The sequence below is a fragment of the Anopheles darlingi genome, chromosome 3 (genome assembly GCF_943734745.1).
Source record: "Anopheles darlingi chromosome 3, idAnoDarlMG_H_01, whole genome shotgun sequence".
Classification (NCBI taxonomy): Eukaryota; Metazoa; Arthropoda; class Insecta; order Diptera; family Culicidae; genus Anopheles; species Anopheles darlingi.
Genome location: NC_064875.1, coordinates 8,678,967 through 8,693,966, shown reverse-complemented (window position 1 = coordinate 8,693,966; position 15,000 = coordinate 8,678,967). Strand labels below are relative to the sequence as shown.

At 47.4% G+C, this 15,000-nt stretch overlaps 1 protein-coding gene across 1 annotated transcript in view; it reads left to right on the top strand.

Annotated features, from left to right (window-relative positions):
- Positions 1-2,934, top strand: part of LOC125953675 (uncharacterized) — a 152,253-nt gene extending 149,319 nt beyond the window's left edge. Inside the window, exons 7-9 of the mRNA XM_049683381.1 lie at positions 1-1,144; positions 1,223-1,487; positions 1,781-2,934. The exon at positions 1-1,144 is cut by the window's left edge and continues 1,409 nt beyond it. Coding sequence (XP_049539338.1) covers positions 1-1,144; positions 1,223-1,487; positions 1,781-1,792 — 1,421 coding nt within the window. The 3' untranslated portion in view covers positions 1,793-2,934. The remainder of the gene's footprint in view (positions 1,145-1,222; positions 1,488-1,780) is intronic.
- The last annotated feature ends 12,066 nt before the right edge of the window (positions 2,935-15,000 follow it).

The following is a 15,000-nucleotide window of genomic DNA, read 5'->3' as shown; positions in this document are numbered from 1 at the left end:
AATCGCAGTTCCCAGGCTACATACCGATGGCACCGGCCCCAACAGCGGTCTCTACCGCTGGAGGAGCCACCTCCAATGAACCGCCAACCCCGACGGACGGCAGACAGTCGCCGACGGCTCCACCACTTCCCACAAAATCGGACATTCTGAAGCAACGCATGAACCGCATCATCGGTGAAAAGTCGGCCAGCAATCCAAGCCTCTCGGGACCGGCCGTCGACCGTAGCCGTAAGCGTATCGACGATGAATCGCGAGTACCGGGTAGTGCGATGCTGAGGGCTACACTGGCCAGTCCGTACGCTCGCAAGCAACTGATGGATAGTAGCGATCTGCTACCGTGCGGTGATAGCCGATTGTCACCGAGAAAGCGGTCCGCTTCGGCTGAATCATCCCGCTTTCTGGATGAAGGTGAAGAGGTCGAAAGTCCACTCAGTGGTACGGCCTCACCGAGTACGGAGACGTTGCTCCGTAAGACACCGACACCGGGCGGTACGGGTACACTGCGGCGGTCCTCTTCGCCGTGCGTTCATCAGGAGATGGAATCGGGCTGTCCGGCGGATGGGTGCTGTAGCGGTGCGGACAAATCGACGACAGCTCCCGAAACCGAGGATGAGATGTCGGGCTCGACGAACCCACCGAGTCAAGCGTCGCAATCGGTGTACATCCGGCGTTCGGAGAGTGTTCCCTGTAAGGCGCAGAACCGGGATAGTTCGAGCTCTAACGATTCCGGTGTTTCGACCGGTTCGCTACGGCAACGTGGTACCGATTTTACCGATTTTGAGCTTCCGCTAACGACGGCCATGTCGGCGAGACGTCATCAGCGGCACGTGCTACCGCAGCAGAACTGTGTCCATGCTTCGTTGCCACGCCGCTCGAAGTCGTTCGATCCGCTGCGTGAGCTATCGTTCCAGTTCCAGAAGATACGCGTCCCGGAGAAGAGTACGTCGGCCGAGGCGGAAGTGCCGGTGTGTCCACCGAAGGCGAAGGGTGCACCATCGTACGGTAGTCCGGATGTGATGGCCGCACCGGGCGCACCGTACATCGATTCACGCAGCACCAGCAGCGGTACGTCGGATATGTCCGATTACATCGAGACACTATCGCTCTCTAGTCACAGTTCCTCCGATACGCCCGAGGGTATGAGGTAAGTCAGGATCGACCCTCCAGGTAGCTCGTGAACTGACGTCCCTTGTCTGCTTTTTCTGCTTTCTCCCTGCTGCAGACACATTCGACAAGCAACCTCGACGCTACGGCCTCGCTCTGGCAAGGAGTACCAGAACATTGACCGCTCGATACTGTCCCTGACGCAGGCTAGTACCGATGCGGTTAAGGTACCAGGCACACCGTCACAGCTGCGCGGTCTACTGTCCTGTTCCGCCAACTACGCCAACATCACGCCCGTGCCAGAGAACGCCGAATCACCCAGTCCAGGCTACCAGAGTGGTACGTCACCCCAGGAGGCGCAGGGTCAGCATTTTATGTTCAAGGTAAGCGTACTTTCTTCACACCTTTCGAACACAATTGGTTTAACTGGTTTTTTATTAACTTGGTTGATCACTTTTCAAAACATTTTAATGTTTTTACTTGAATATTATTTTGTCGTTTCGTGTCTTGCTATGATTTATAGAAATATTTTACCGTTTTTTGTTCTTTTTATTGAACATTTTTTTTTTTTTTACAATTTATGAAATGATCATTTTAGAATGTTTTTATGCGGTTAACAAGCAAGTAGTATTTAACAAAGTTTTTAAATGATTTTCTTCAAATGCTCTTCTTACAGAACTCATCGTAAAACCAAAAAAAAAATCACAAAATATAAGTAAACGTTAGGGTGTACAGAAACACTAGCACATTAAGCAAAAGCAAAAATGCAACCTATGAAACAAACGTGAAACAGTCATTAAACATACAAAGAACACCGCAAGGGACAAGAGAACAAGAGTGCAACAAATGCAACATTCGACATGAAAGCAATAACATACCTAAGCATAGACAAAAAAACCCATGCCCTTCTCTCTGCCCCATTTCCTTTTTCCTCTTTTGTATGTAAGTGCGAGAACAACCACAGACACAAAACCGAAAATGAAAACCGACTAGAAAAATCAAAAACCACCGTTGATCGGTTGAGAGACAGAAGTAGAAGTTTCAAAGTTTGTACAGCTTTTTTTGTGTTTCTCTATTTCCCCGGTATCATTGTGTAAGCAAGCATCTCATATACTGCTGCCGATGTTGGTGTTGTATGCAAAAAGTGAAATCAGAAGTTACTCCCCAAAACCGATGCTTCCGAGTAGCCATTTTCACTCGAAAGGATGGCGTAACAGAACAGCGAAAGTTCGATCGCTTCGAGGCCCTTTGGGACAATTTTGTTGGATCCCTCGAGAGTAATACGGCGGGTGGCACAGACACAGGAAGAGATAGAGGTAGATATCAAGAGAGATAGATAGTGAAAAGGAAAAACGATTCACGTGGAACTTGCTATTTGGTTTCTCACCAAACCGACTCCGAGGTTCTTTGTTTGATTGTAATTATTTAACCTTCCGATCCTTCACTCCCAGCATCGTTTTTCCATCATCATCATCATCATCATCATCAGCACGAGGTACGGCAGCTGGGAATGGTTTTCCATTGCTTACCTATTCGTCGCGCAATGAACCGTTGAGACAATTTTCCTTCCTTTCCGGCCACCGACCACCATCGTTTCGATGTTGCCTTACGGCTACGAAACAATAAACAATGGGCAGCATCGCCCCACCCCCAAAAATGTCGTTTCCACGCGCCACACCGTTCAGTTCCCATTTCCGGAGAGGAAGGCAGCAGCAGCAGCAGGACGGTGGGCGGGCGACAAGCGAGAACAAAATGGAGACAATGATGCGAAAGAATTGCTTTCTTGCGAGAAGCAATAATAAGTTTCCGATGAGTATGTTTCGTTCTGGCTTCCCCACGCAGACGATGAAAGCAAATAGTCCATCCTCTTTCGGGAATGACGAGGGGGGGGGGCCGTTGTCCTGGGATCCGGAGGCCAAATGATAAATAAAATCTTTTGCCAGAATGCGAGCACGACAACCACGCCTCGAACGGTGAACAATGGGGCAACGGTGACATATGCGGCTGTTATGCTCGATGGCGACACGGCACAGCATATTGTCTTGTTCCTTCGGAATGGACCGTCGTGGGACCGTCGCGTTGTAGCAGGAATCAAAATTGATCCTTGGACCCCGATTTCGGCGCAAGGTGTGTGTCTGTGTGTTTGTGTCAAACGAAGGAGAAAATTTTTCGAGATTAAAACAAACAACCGCCCTTTGTACCGGTTGTGTCGCAGACCGGAGGCCAAGGTTGACTTCAGCCGATTTCTCGACATTAAGAGCCTTTTTTTATATCGTCGAGGAAATGTCGATCCTCGATATCCAATATTTGTTTGCCAACTTTTCGACTTTCGTGATACTCAGGTGCTTCGATGGTCGGGCGATGTTTCAAAGTCAATAGCAGGACATTTCGCGATTTTGGCTTTCTATTTTGTTTCTCTGGGATCCGATTGTTCGGAGACAACTGGCATTTTTCTTTGTGTGTTCTGGTTCAAACTGTCTCTGTTTTTGTTGATTAATATCGATAGCAAGTCATACAACTGCGTGTACACAGCCTGATCACAGAGCGCTAAAAGCAACCATTCTGTTCAATGGAATTGTAAATAGTAACCGAAACTTATGTCACTTGGAACGGTGTTCCATCCTCCACAGATGTCCCGTTAACTGGAAAAGGGAGAGGTTCCAGACTCTTTATCGTTTATGGCAAAGACAAAATGTGTAAAAAATAGAAGTTGTAAATACGCATACGCATCTAGCACAGTAACATCTTGTCCATCACATCTTTCTCCATCCAAACCTATTGCTCTTACTCATCTCTCATCTCTTTCCACTACCATGTCGAGCTGAGTGAAGAAGCTATTGTAATCACGAACCAGATTGAATCAAGCATCTTCCAACCCAATAGCGAACAACGCAGCTGCGAACACTAAGTTGTCTGTCGCTTTTCGGTTCATGCATCTTGCAACAAATAAAATTCACACATTCACATTCAACCGTTATTCAATACCAACATCGACGAAACAAGGATCACATTGTAAGATATAAAGCTACATACACACCATCGAGCATACAATAAACCGTAGAACGAAGAACACCCACAGTTAGCACAATTTTACCGATCCCCTTGTCCTTGCATGGTAGAAGGGAAGGGGAGGAAGCATTTCGGCCAGTGAATTGTGATTAGAGGAAAAAAAGGCGCAGCGCGAAATCCGGAAGCAATCGAGCAGCAGAAAATGTAGAGAAATTTTACTACAAAACCATTGTACCATAAATCATTGTTTTTCGGGGGGGAATGTCACAGAAGGAGACCTAAAGCTCATACGAAAACAACACTAGAAATCGCTCATTGGAACTTGATTGGCGTGAATTGGTAGTGACCCCAGAAAACCCAAGTAAACTACAAGACTACAGGCCCATCGTCCTCAAATTGCCATCGCGTTTCCTCGGTACGGTTGATCGCAGAGCCGCGCCCGCGCGCTGCTGATACAGTTCGTGCAGCAGCGATGTAGCGTGTTTGTGCGAAGGCTCTCGGAATTTTGTCCTTTCTTTTCTATAAAATTATATATAAATATATATATATATACACACACACGCATTACCTATGAAAGTATATTCTATACAGGGAAAACGGTTTAGAGCAAATCGAGACGAAAGCGTACATTTAATGAGCAAAAATCTCTACACATAACCGCGAAACTGTTGCCGAGACCGAGAGGCGCGTGGTGATGCATGCGATTCGATCGGATTTGTAGTTGAACTAGACTGTTGCGCCAATGTTCGGAGAGATGTTCGGAGCGATGAAGAACGTAACGTGCAGCATACAAAGAACTCCCTGGAATCCTGGTCGATCAGAGGTCAGAGGATCGATCGATCGAGGCTGTTATCGCTCGAGATATATCGTATATCCCTTAGTTAAGGTGGACTCCATTTTTTCTACCAATTTTACACTCTTCGGAAACGGTAAAGAGAGAGGAAAACTAAGGAAAACTATAAACTCTCACCATCATCAACCTGCGAGTAGGACAATGGTAAAGGCAAGACGATGGACGATAGGAGTGGCTACGATAGAGAGAAGATATCTTTAGGATTGTGTTTTTCTCTTCAAAAGTGTTTTTGAGTGACTTCCTTTTCTCTCTCTCTCGCTCCCTCGTATAATTATCCTTATTCTTCAGACGCAAATTCAACGTTTGAGCGTTTCTTCGTGAGCATACATTCAACAAATTCATTTACTATTTATCGAATTGATTTAACCATACGAACGAAATTGTAACGAAAGCTGCACGAATGGGTTGCACACCATGAGAGGGCACAGCGCGGGTTGGATAGGCGGCCCCTCCGTGAGGTCATGTAAATAAGGAAATCATGTAAAACCGAAAGTCAAACCACACACATATTATCACTATTTGAGTATTTATTGGATTATCGAAACCAAAACACGACAGGTTAGCGTTGTAAGGAAAAGAAAAGGCTAAACGAAATCAGAAAAGAAAAGAAAAGAAAAAAATGATCTTGAAAGTAAGCGAAGAACGAGGGTAACGATGGAAAACTGACGACGCGACTGTACACCAATTCCAACGATAACAGCAAAATGTGCGAAATTGTCCATTTACCACCTGCCCCGCGAGATGCGAAGGCTACGCGGCAACGGTTACGAACCGGTAGAAGGCATCGGAGCGACACCGGAGACGAGCTAGTAGCAGCAGCAGCAGCAGCAGCATCAGCAACAGCAACAGCAACCATGCAACAAACGGCAGCGCTACGACGCCGCCTGCCAGCAAAAGTCCAAAAATAAAGATTAAAGACACTTTCATGAAACATAATGCACCCGGGGTGGTTAAGCTTGTTTATGTAGATGAGGGGATCATGTCTTATCCGAAACAATGCTACGGACTGGTCTGTTAGACCATTAGCGACGAAAATAACACGCTGGTAAGATCGCATTAATCTTTCAGGATCAATGAGCTTTAAGCAGCCTCAGTTTTCCTTTAAAAAAAAAAATAGATAATTGGCTGAACCATCTGTAATGAATATGAATTGACCTTCAATTTATGTGCATTAATCTTCAGCATCGCTATCACTCCTGGTCATATTGCGTATCAGAAATTTGTTGGAATTGCGTAACAACTTTACCTTAAAAATGGAAATTTTCAAACATTTGTGATGCTGCATACACAATTCTCTCAACTAACACAAACGGTTCAGGTTCAGCAAAACAAAGAACTATTGCTTCGGCTTCGGCGAAAGTTTTTAAACGAAAGAAATCAAACAAAATGCGGATTGAAATAGCAAACGCTTCTCGACTAGGTTTTCAACAACAACAAAACCAAACGTTTATGTTTGTGTTGCGAAACTGGTAGCAGAATAATCAATTATTAAAAAAAAAACTGTACCGCTGCATCGACCGTATTGTCATTTCCTTTGTTGCATTCAACCTGTTCGGAAATCTCACCTAACGACATCAACCTATCGGTCTACGAGCATTATCTACTTAATTATCAGACTTCCACCGCCCCAGCAGCAACACATAAATCGATCCGTTTTGTAATAGATACGGCTTAGTGGCAAATGAATGCTTTCCAATCTCCATTTTTCTGTTTCGAACGCTTGCCCGGAAACGACACATGGCTGTCCAATGTAGAAAAGAATCCATATTTACACCTCCTAAAATCAACCTTATCATACGCTTCTTGTGACCGGCATCTCACCGGGTTTGTGCGGTGCTTGGAAAACGGGAATTCATTTGCCATCGGTCCGACCCCACAACAGGAAAGAAAAGAAGAAACATCCAGTATTATCCCTATCAGGATAATGCGTCCATCCTGGCTGCATTCCACCTCACATGGGCGCTCACGGTGAGCATAGAAAAGCGAATGCCCGGCCCCTGCGGCCCGGGCGGGTCCGGAGCTTCGAAACAAAGCGGGCCAGGGCCATGACCGAACCAAACCGAACCGAGCCAGACACGCAAATACGCCCGGGGCTATGTTATTCCATGCATACCGTAGCAGGCGAAGGATTTGAAGGCGAAAGGCACAGCAGGCCTTGCTTACTCAGCGAGCTCGTGCAGAGGTCGTTCATTCGACAGCTCTACCCTGGAAGCATACGGCTGCTCTGATGCCGGCCGGTTCGAATCAACGTTGATTGCATGGTTGATTGGTGGGGGATGGATTAGAGCCCGTAGCAGTAGTGTGTGTGTGAGATGGGTGGCCAAGTAGCAAGTGAAATTATCTTAAAAGTGAAGCTCAACACAACGAGACTATCACAAGCCCCCGGGGCGGTTTGAGGATGGAGAGTGCTCGCAATGAGCATAAATTTGAGGCGGGCCAGAGCCCGGAGGCCTTTTGGGGGCTTCGTGAAGCAGTGTCTGAGTGCAGATGAGTCTACGGCGGGATTGGACGCAAATGGAACCAACATATCGACGACGAGTCTTATCGAACCCGGTTGGGTTGGGTTTTAAATTTCTCCTCCACCATCCCCGAGGCCGAGCTGGTCGGTCGGTTGGTCGTAAGCACATCTCTCACATCATCATGTGTTGAGTATTCGTCCCTTCGCACGTGCCCGGGATTTCCGTGATTCGTTGCGCTTCTTCGAGCAAAGATTCCATCAGACCAAACATACGAGCCGATCGGCTTATCGATTGATTTGAAGCTTTTGATTCCTTTATTCTCTTTAGATCCTTATTCCTTTAGAAGGACACACTTTCAACAAGAGCCGAGGAAAGCAGTTTGAAGAGAAATAGTAAGAATAGATTGAGAACCTATCTTCAGTTGTTCAGTTTGAATAAATCTGTCATGAAATTGATGGGAGTTACTCGATTGAATTAATGACAACATACTTTACTGCTCTCTTTCATTCAACCTCATTTGGACAGGTCTTAATGTAAAGTGACTATCGTGGCCAGGCACCGTAAGAAAATACTCTACGGGATCACGCACACCTACATCACGTACATCATTAACGACCATTAAGCTCCCGGTATAAAACTTGACACATTAACAAATCAATCGAATCCCTCCGATTCCCCTTTCCCAAACGAACCTCTTCGATTGACGTCTTGACGTGACGTGCAAATGGAAATCGAACTTCGTCATGATGTACCAGATCAGGCAACAGCAGAACCCATTAGCGAAATGGCACCAAACAAGAGATTTTCTTAACACCTTGCCTCCCAATAAGCACGAAAAAAAAGGAACACCTGAACAAACATGGCGGCTAAGCTCTCCGGTACTAACTTTGTCACTCGAAATTGCAAATCGTGTACCAGCGCCGACGCGTTCGGAAAGGTTGGATAAACGGCTTTTGGGCCGCACCGGTTCAATCGACAGTTTGTGACAATGGGGAGCTCCACGGTTTTGTCCCACATCGTTAACCGGAGAGTGCTCCGCTGACTTTCAGTTCCACTCTTCCCTCGGCCCGGCACCATTTGCTCCTGGCCGATGAAATGCGATTTTAATTTTCAACATACTCCGGTGTCCTTACCTCGCCGGGGGAGCGAGAGAGGGGCCGCGGGGCCGCGGGGTCGCAAACACTGCACAAATCGTCTGTCAGCACCAACTTGTGCTAGTGGAGCTTCGGAGCTTCCTTCTTCAGGGCAGGCAGTGGAGGTGCACATCCACTTAGTCGCTTCTAGATTTACCGGGGCTTTCTCAGAACGTATGTGTGTGTGTATGTGTGAACCTATGTGGTGCAAGCGCATTATCGAGTGTCCCAGGGACGTTCCTGGCATTCCCAATAGTACCGCATAAGCCAACCAAGCCCTTCCTTCTTTCCTCTTCTAAGGGAAGACGTCCAGGGACTGCCTGAATCGAAGACCCAATCACTCAATACACCGGCTCCAGACCGGCAAACGGGACGTATACCGGTATACGCCCGGATCGCATCAAGGTGCAGCATCACCTGCCTGCCGAGGGAACCGAGACCGGGACTCAACCGACGGAGGATACACAAAATGGCAAAAGGACATCATCAGCAGTACTCGCTCGTAGCGCATCAGCAGAAGCAGCAGTAGCAGCAACAGGACGTGTGTTACTTGTGTGTGAGTGAATCGAATTGTGAAATGGGGATGAAAATGAATTTCATTCGAAATAAGATCAGGTATTTGTGCCAGGAACTGATGATGTGTAATGGAGAAAATTGAATTTCTCACCTCTCCCGGGGGAGGGGTGTGGCCCCGGAGAGGACATGGACGCAGTGGAAAGTTTATTTCTTGCTGGCGGAGTCAGTTTTCCGCACAGCTTTCGAGGCTTTCGAGCACTTCAGGTGCCGAGGATTCGTGGAATGGACACAATCATGTTGTTTCTTTCGATTACTTCCCGGATCTTAATTGATCGAACTGCGAAGAATTTTGGTAGCAAAATGTTGGTGTATAAGATGCTCTTCTTTCATGTTTATATGCTTTGCAAGACCTCAGGTATTTGAAAAGTTCATCATCTATACTTTCTACATTCAAATGAACAGCACTCTTCGCTTAATTAATTACTTTCTACCAGTAGTGTCAGTTCTTCTGTTTTGTAGTGTCAAAGTTTCCAACTTCAACTTCTCCACCAACCACCGAGCCCGAGATGCGGTGTTCGGTTTATCTTCGAATCATCGAATCGAATGCTGTTGCGCTCGCTGCACCTGCGCTGCAGTCCGCACCACCGCATGGAGTGCCGATAATGGCTATAACAAGTAACGATGCAGCAATTGAGGTGGCACACCATGAAACGGGAAGAACCGAATCCGAAAGCTTCTTCATTCGCTCCTTCGACGCTCGTTCGGATTGCAGAAAAGCGATCGTTCGAAGGTTTCAGATTACCGAGAGGATACCGAGAAGGAACGAGGACGAGGGACCGGGCAATGGACTGATGCGTAAATTAAGACGTCGTTCTAAGCCGATCCGATGCACTTCCGGTGTTTGGGATGAAGGAGCGAACCGGGGCTGAGGGGTGTCGGGGTGTTAATCTTCCAAATCTCGTTAGGAATTCAATTGTTTCTATCTTGCCGTGGCGTGCCAGGCTAAAGGATGCAATTATCGGGATACTGTAGTATCCCTTGCACTCGCCCCCTTCCCTTGTCGGTATCGCAGTCGTCGTCCTGCAGCAGTCGATTTGATTGGAACGAGCCAAGAAGATGGCGCTCGACTCCGAATGGGGCAATTCTGTGCACTTTTCGCAAAACTTCGTTCCAGTAACGATGCTGTTCAACGATCTCAGAGAAGGAGCGTCAAATTAATAACCTTGCCTCATTATCGATCCACCAATGGCGCCGGGTGATTGTTTTAGGGGATAAAATGGTTATCTGGAAGCATAAATGTTACGCAGCATAATTGAATTAACTAAACAATATGCTAATGGATTTCCTTCGACGAGGCAATCGTAACCATAAGCAACGCTCCATTAACTTACACAGAGAGAGAGAGAGAGAGAGAGAGAGAGCGCAATGGCAATCACTTTTGCGGTTTCTTACGGTTCCAAACAATTCACGTCAAGCGTCAAATTCGATTTGGCACGCGACCATAACCCCAACGATGACAGCTCGGCGATCCGGGTTTCCGATCGATTTGCAACCGACAGGCAGCGTGTGGCACGTCGAAAGTCGGCTAATAATTCATACCTATCCGGCCCATAAAACCATTTGGTTTACGTTGAAGCAGCCAACACGTCGGTGGTGGCGAATCCTTTGATGTCCTGCAGCTGCCACGATGGCGTCGCGTATCGTGCTCTTGACAGCTGCAAAGCATTTCGCGGCACGACGCGGCGTCATGTCGATTCAATGGCACCTTTCCGCTCGGTAAAGGACCTTTCCGCTCTGTCACCGTTCACTCAATAGCCTCAAAAAGGGCCACACGGGACACGAACTCTCGCCGACAGGTTTCTTTGAAATAATTATGCAGTCATTCCGGGAGAGCGAGGAGAGTCATACCCTCGCTACTGCTACTGCTACTGCTGCTGCTGCTGCTGCTGCTGTCGGGTGATTATCCAGCACAAGGGGTTGGTGTGAACGCTTATTATGTTACCGTGTCCTTATTATGTCCTGAATGGGGATTTTTTTTTCGGTCGCTTCTGATGCTCCGATTGCTCCCCGGTCACGGCGCCATATTGCGCAAAGAAAAGCGTCCACTAAACGGACACCACACCCTGCCAACGGAGAGTAGAAGAGAGAGAGAGAGAGAGAGAATCTCGGTGCAGACAGAAAAAGTAAAGGAGCAACCGGAAGGAGCACTGCGGCGATGGTTGCCATATGGGCAGCACAACATCCTCGGCCCGAGCATCCCGAGGATGAAAACAAAAAAAAATCACGAACCAAAGTAAAAACAGCTTCTCGCCAGATAGCCACGAGAGCGTGAGCGAACCAGCGACGACAAAATAATTAAATAAAAGACGTTAAATAATTAACCTAATTAACGTTTGCGCTACCTCATTCCACAAATGAGCAGCAGCAGCAGCAGCAGCAGCAGCAGCGGCAGCGGCAGTGGGTTCAGCTTTCCCGGGGATCCTTTTTTTTTTTGCTGTGTTCCTCCTGATGGCGCTCGCTGTGTAAGCTGAAGCCTTCTTGAGGCTCTCTAAATGTACTCGAATCAAAAGCGACTAATTCAAGCGTCATAGGAAACCTTCGGGAGTTCATGAACATTGTAGTTATCTTTTCTTTTCTATGTTAAGTGAAAGGAAAGCCCACACATAATGTTTACTGCACGTAAAGTTTCACCCCATGGGCATCGACAACCGTAGTTCTGGCGTTCATTATTCCTTTGTTTAAAACAATCAAAACATAACCCATACCCGATTGGAGACCACCTTCCGGCTACCTTCTGTACGAAGCTGAAGCTGGCGAAGGGTACTACTAGCCCCTTTCCTGTCTACAGCACAGGAGCACCAGAAGTCTCCAGGTTTCAGTCGTCAAAACTCGAAACTCAAAGCTTGTACAACGAAAGTCGGAACACCAACGGAGTGTTTCGACCGACAGCAGACATACTAGGGGTTGTATGTGTGTGTGTGGATGTGCAAATGTGTGAGCGAACAACACCGAAAACATATCATTACCCCACACTGCACACAGGACGTCCCTCCGTTCTGCAAAGGACCCTCGATGAACAGTAACTTCTGTGGCAGCCTTCACGACCGGGAACAAAGTGTAAAAAGCTCTCAGACAAACTTGCTAACTACTGTACTATGGGGGGTATACGAATACACTTGCTGTATCCTTCCTGCTGCTGCTGCTGCTTCTGTATACTAGGGAATGTGTACCATGCACTAGAAAGGGGAAGGACACTGCGTAAGGTTCGTGTTCGCACAAGTTATGAATTGTTTCAGTTCAGCTTTACTGTTCCTTCAACCCTGTTCCTGTCAGTGTTACTGCAGATTGAGTGGCACACGACGGCAAGTGGTCCCTTCTGGTACAGACTCAGCATCAGCACCACACGAGGGAGCACTGATCACAGAATTATGTGCCCGACGACGACGCCCGAGACACCTGGATGAAGGTCTCAGATAGCATCGTGGGGAATGCCAGGCCTTCTTTTCTTTTTTTGTTGCCGCAAAGTTTCCCTTAATTAAAGTGCTTCGCCCTCGTCGGCATTTTTTCGGTCAAAGTAGGTCAAATGGCCATCGCTCCCATTGGGATTGGATAGAACCGTTTATTGATTGGAAGTCTGGGAAGGCTGGGCTGTGCCAGGCTGGCACCTGGTATTGCTGCCATATCCCGGAGTCCAGGTGTTACTCCCGTATGTCGACGATCCATCGTCGTCGATCGGTCGTCTCATCAAGGCAGTCAATTTCTTGTCCAATTCAATTATGGAAATAAGGCTATCGGTAGACTTCCCGGGGACTGCCACCGGGCACCGGGGAGGGAGATGCGTTGCGTTTTGCTTGCTTTTGTGCCAGAAAATGTGTCAATATTTTGCTCTGAAGAGACCGGGCACACGAGCGGCCGGCGCGCGCGCGCCAAATACGCTTCCGGCACTCAATTGACTAGCCATCGTTGTCGTCATAGTCGTCGTCGTCAAAGTGGCCTCAACCCTCGGGGCCTATCTTCTGTGAGCTAACAGCCGTCGCTCTGGCTCCATATTGCGGAAGGAATTCAATTTATCGTAAAATGTATGCAAATTTAATGCGAGTATCCATTGTGGCCTCCATGGTGGTAGGTCCATCCAGGAGGAAGTGTGATAGTTGTCTCTTCTTGCTACTCGTGCCCCATTGGTTCCACCGCACGCGGCCCACTGGTCAATCATCCAATCAGGCTTCTAAGGCACTAAGTCATCCTTCACATCGCCGCCAGCAATCGATCGTTGGCCCAAAAGTGCTGCCATATGCAACCATTGGCCTCCCGAAATTGGTGCACCAACTGTGACCATACTCTTAGCACCAAGGGATTTTACTGATTTTCCCCCGGCGCGAAAAATCCGCTCTTCATGGTGCAGCAGACTGGAAAAACGGTTTTATCGTTCAGTTTCGTTGGAGGGAGTCCTACTAATCTGAGAAAGTTGACAGATTGTTTGTCTTCGTTTCGCGTATCGCGTTGTGGCGGTTCCTTAATTTGCACTTTCAGCAGCAACAGCAGTCGCTACGACGCTTGTTTTCCACATTTTCCACGGATTTCTTATTACGCTGGAATCTGGAAAGGAAAACTTATTTGCGTTCGTTGCGTTAGCACACACACACTCCGCCAGGGTGGAACTGCGCATTGTCACGCGTTACATTTGGGCATTCCCGAGCAGAAGAGGAGATCCGAGATCCGCTCGGAGGATGTATGGTTGCTGCATATAATTTAAGCGAAGCGAAGAATGCCGTCACCAGAAACGTGAGACCAGCCCGGACCGTGGCGGATGGGCGTTGAGTTCGCTGGCAGGAAACATTGAAATTGTAGAAACGATGATTAAAAGGCAGGAAATGTTAACTTCTTCCCTTTTGGGTGCCAGCAGAGAGCGGCTGAAACGCGGCTCGAGAGCTTACAATGTAGCTGAATGCTTGAACGGCGAGGAGTTTAAGTTTCGCCATGGAATGCGACATTTCTGGAGGTAGCGTTTCTATGAGGCTTAAAGCCGTTACAAGAATTCTTGTTTCTATATGCTGCTGTTATATGAAGTAAATCAAAATAAATTATAATAATTATATTTTATATTCACGACATTTGCCCGATTGAAATGCATCTCAAGTTCGATCGATCTCCAATCAAAATATTTAAATTTGCAATTTATTGCATATTCAGTGGCATCGCCTCGAATAATATTGCTTTTATGTTAATTCACATACTAAATTAAAGCACCGGAGCGCATTTACCTCAAAAAAAAAAGTCCCCATCGTCTAGCGTACTCTCGGTCCCTGATTCGCATCACCGAAAAGGCTTAAGCACGGGGCTAAGCGTGTAATGAAATCCTTATTAAAAACTGCCGGCAACTGAAACGCTCCCGCAACAACGCTCGTTGTGCATCGCGCGGCGTGTTAGCGACCCAAAGGAATGAGACGAGGAGCTAAACCACCGAAGCAGCAACACGATCTTAAGAGAGAAAAACAAAACACAACAAGAGGGAAGGAAGTCAGGAGAGGGGGAAAAGCAAGAAAGGAAAAACCTCAACCAAGAGCCCAGGGTATGAATTGTAAAAGTTATGAATATGCATGTCCGTCGTCGGCGTCATCGCCGCTAGAGAGTGACGGTGGTAGCGGACGGGATGAAGAGAGGAACGGCATCTCGCACCTTCCGTTCCCCGTAAGCCACCTTTTCGCGCATCTCACCGGCTCGTAGTTGCATTTAATGAAGTTATGCAAATTTGTCTAGAATTTATCTCACAATCCACAACCACCACCCACCACCATCCATCCATCCATCCATTCTGCTGACTTTGTTTTGGGATGTGCCAACTAAGAGGCACTGTCAACGCCAAATGTTGCTTCTTTTTGTGAATGTGTGTGAGTGTGTGTGTTTGATGTTGCTTCTTGTAATCCGG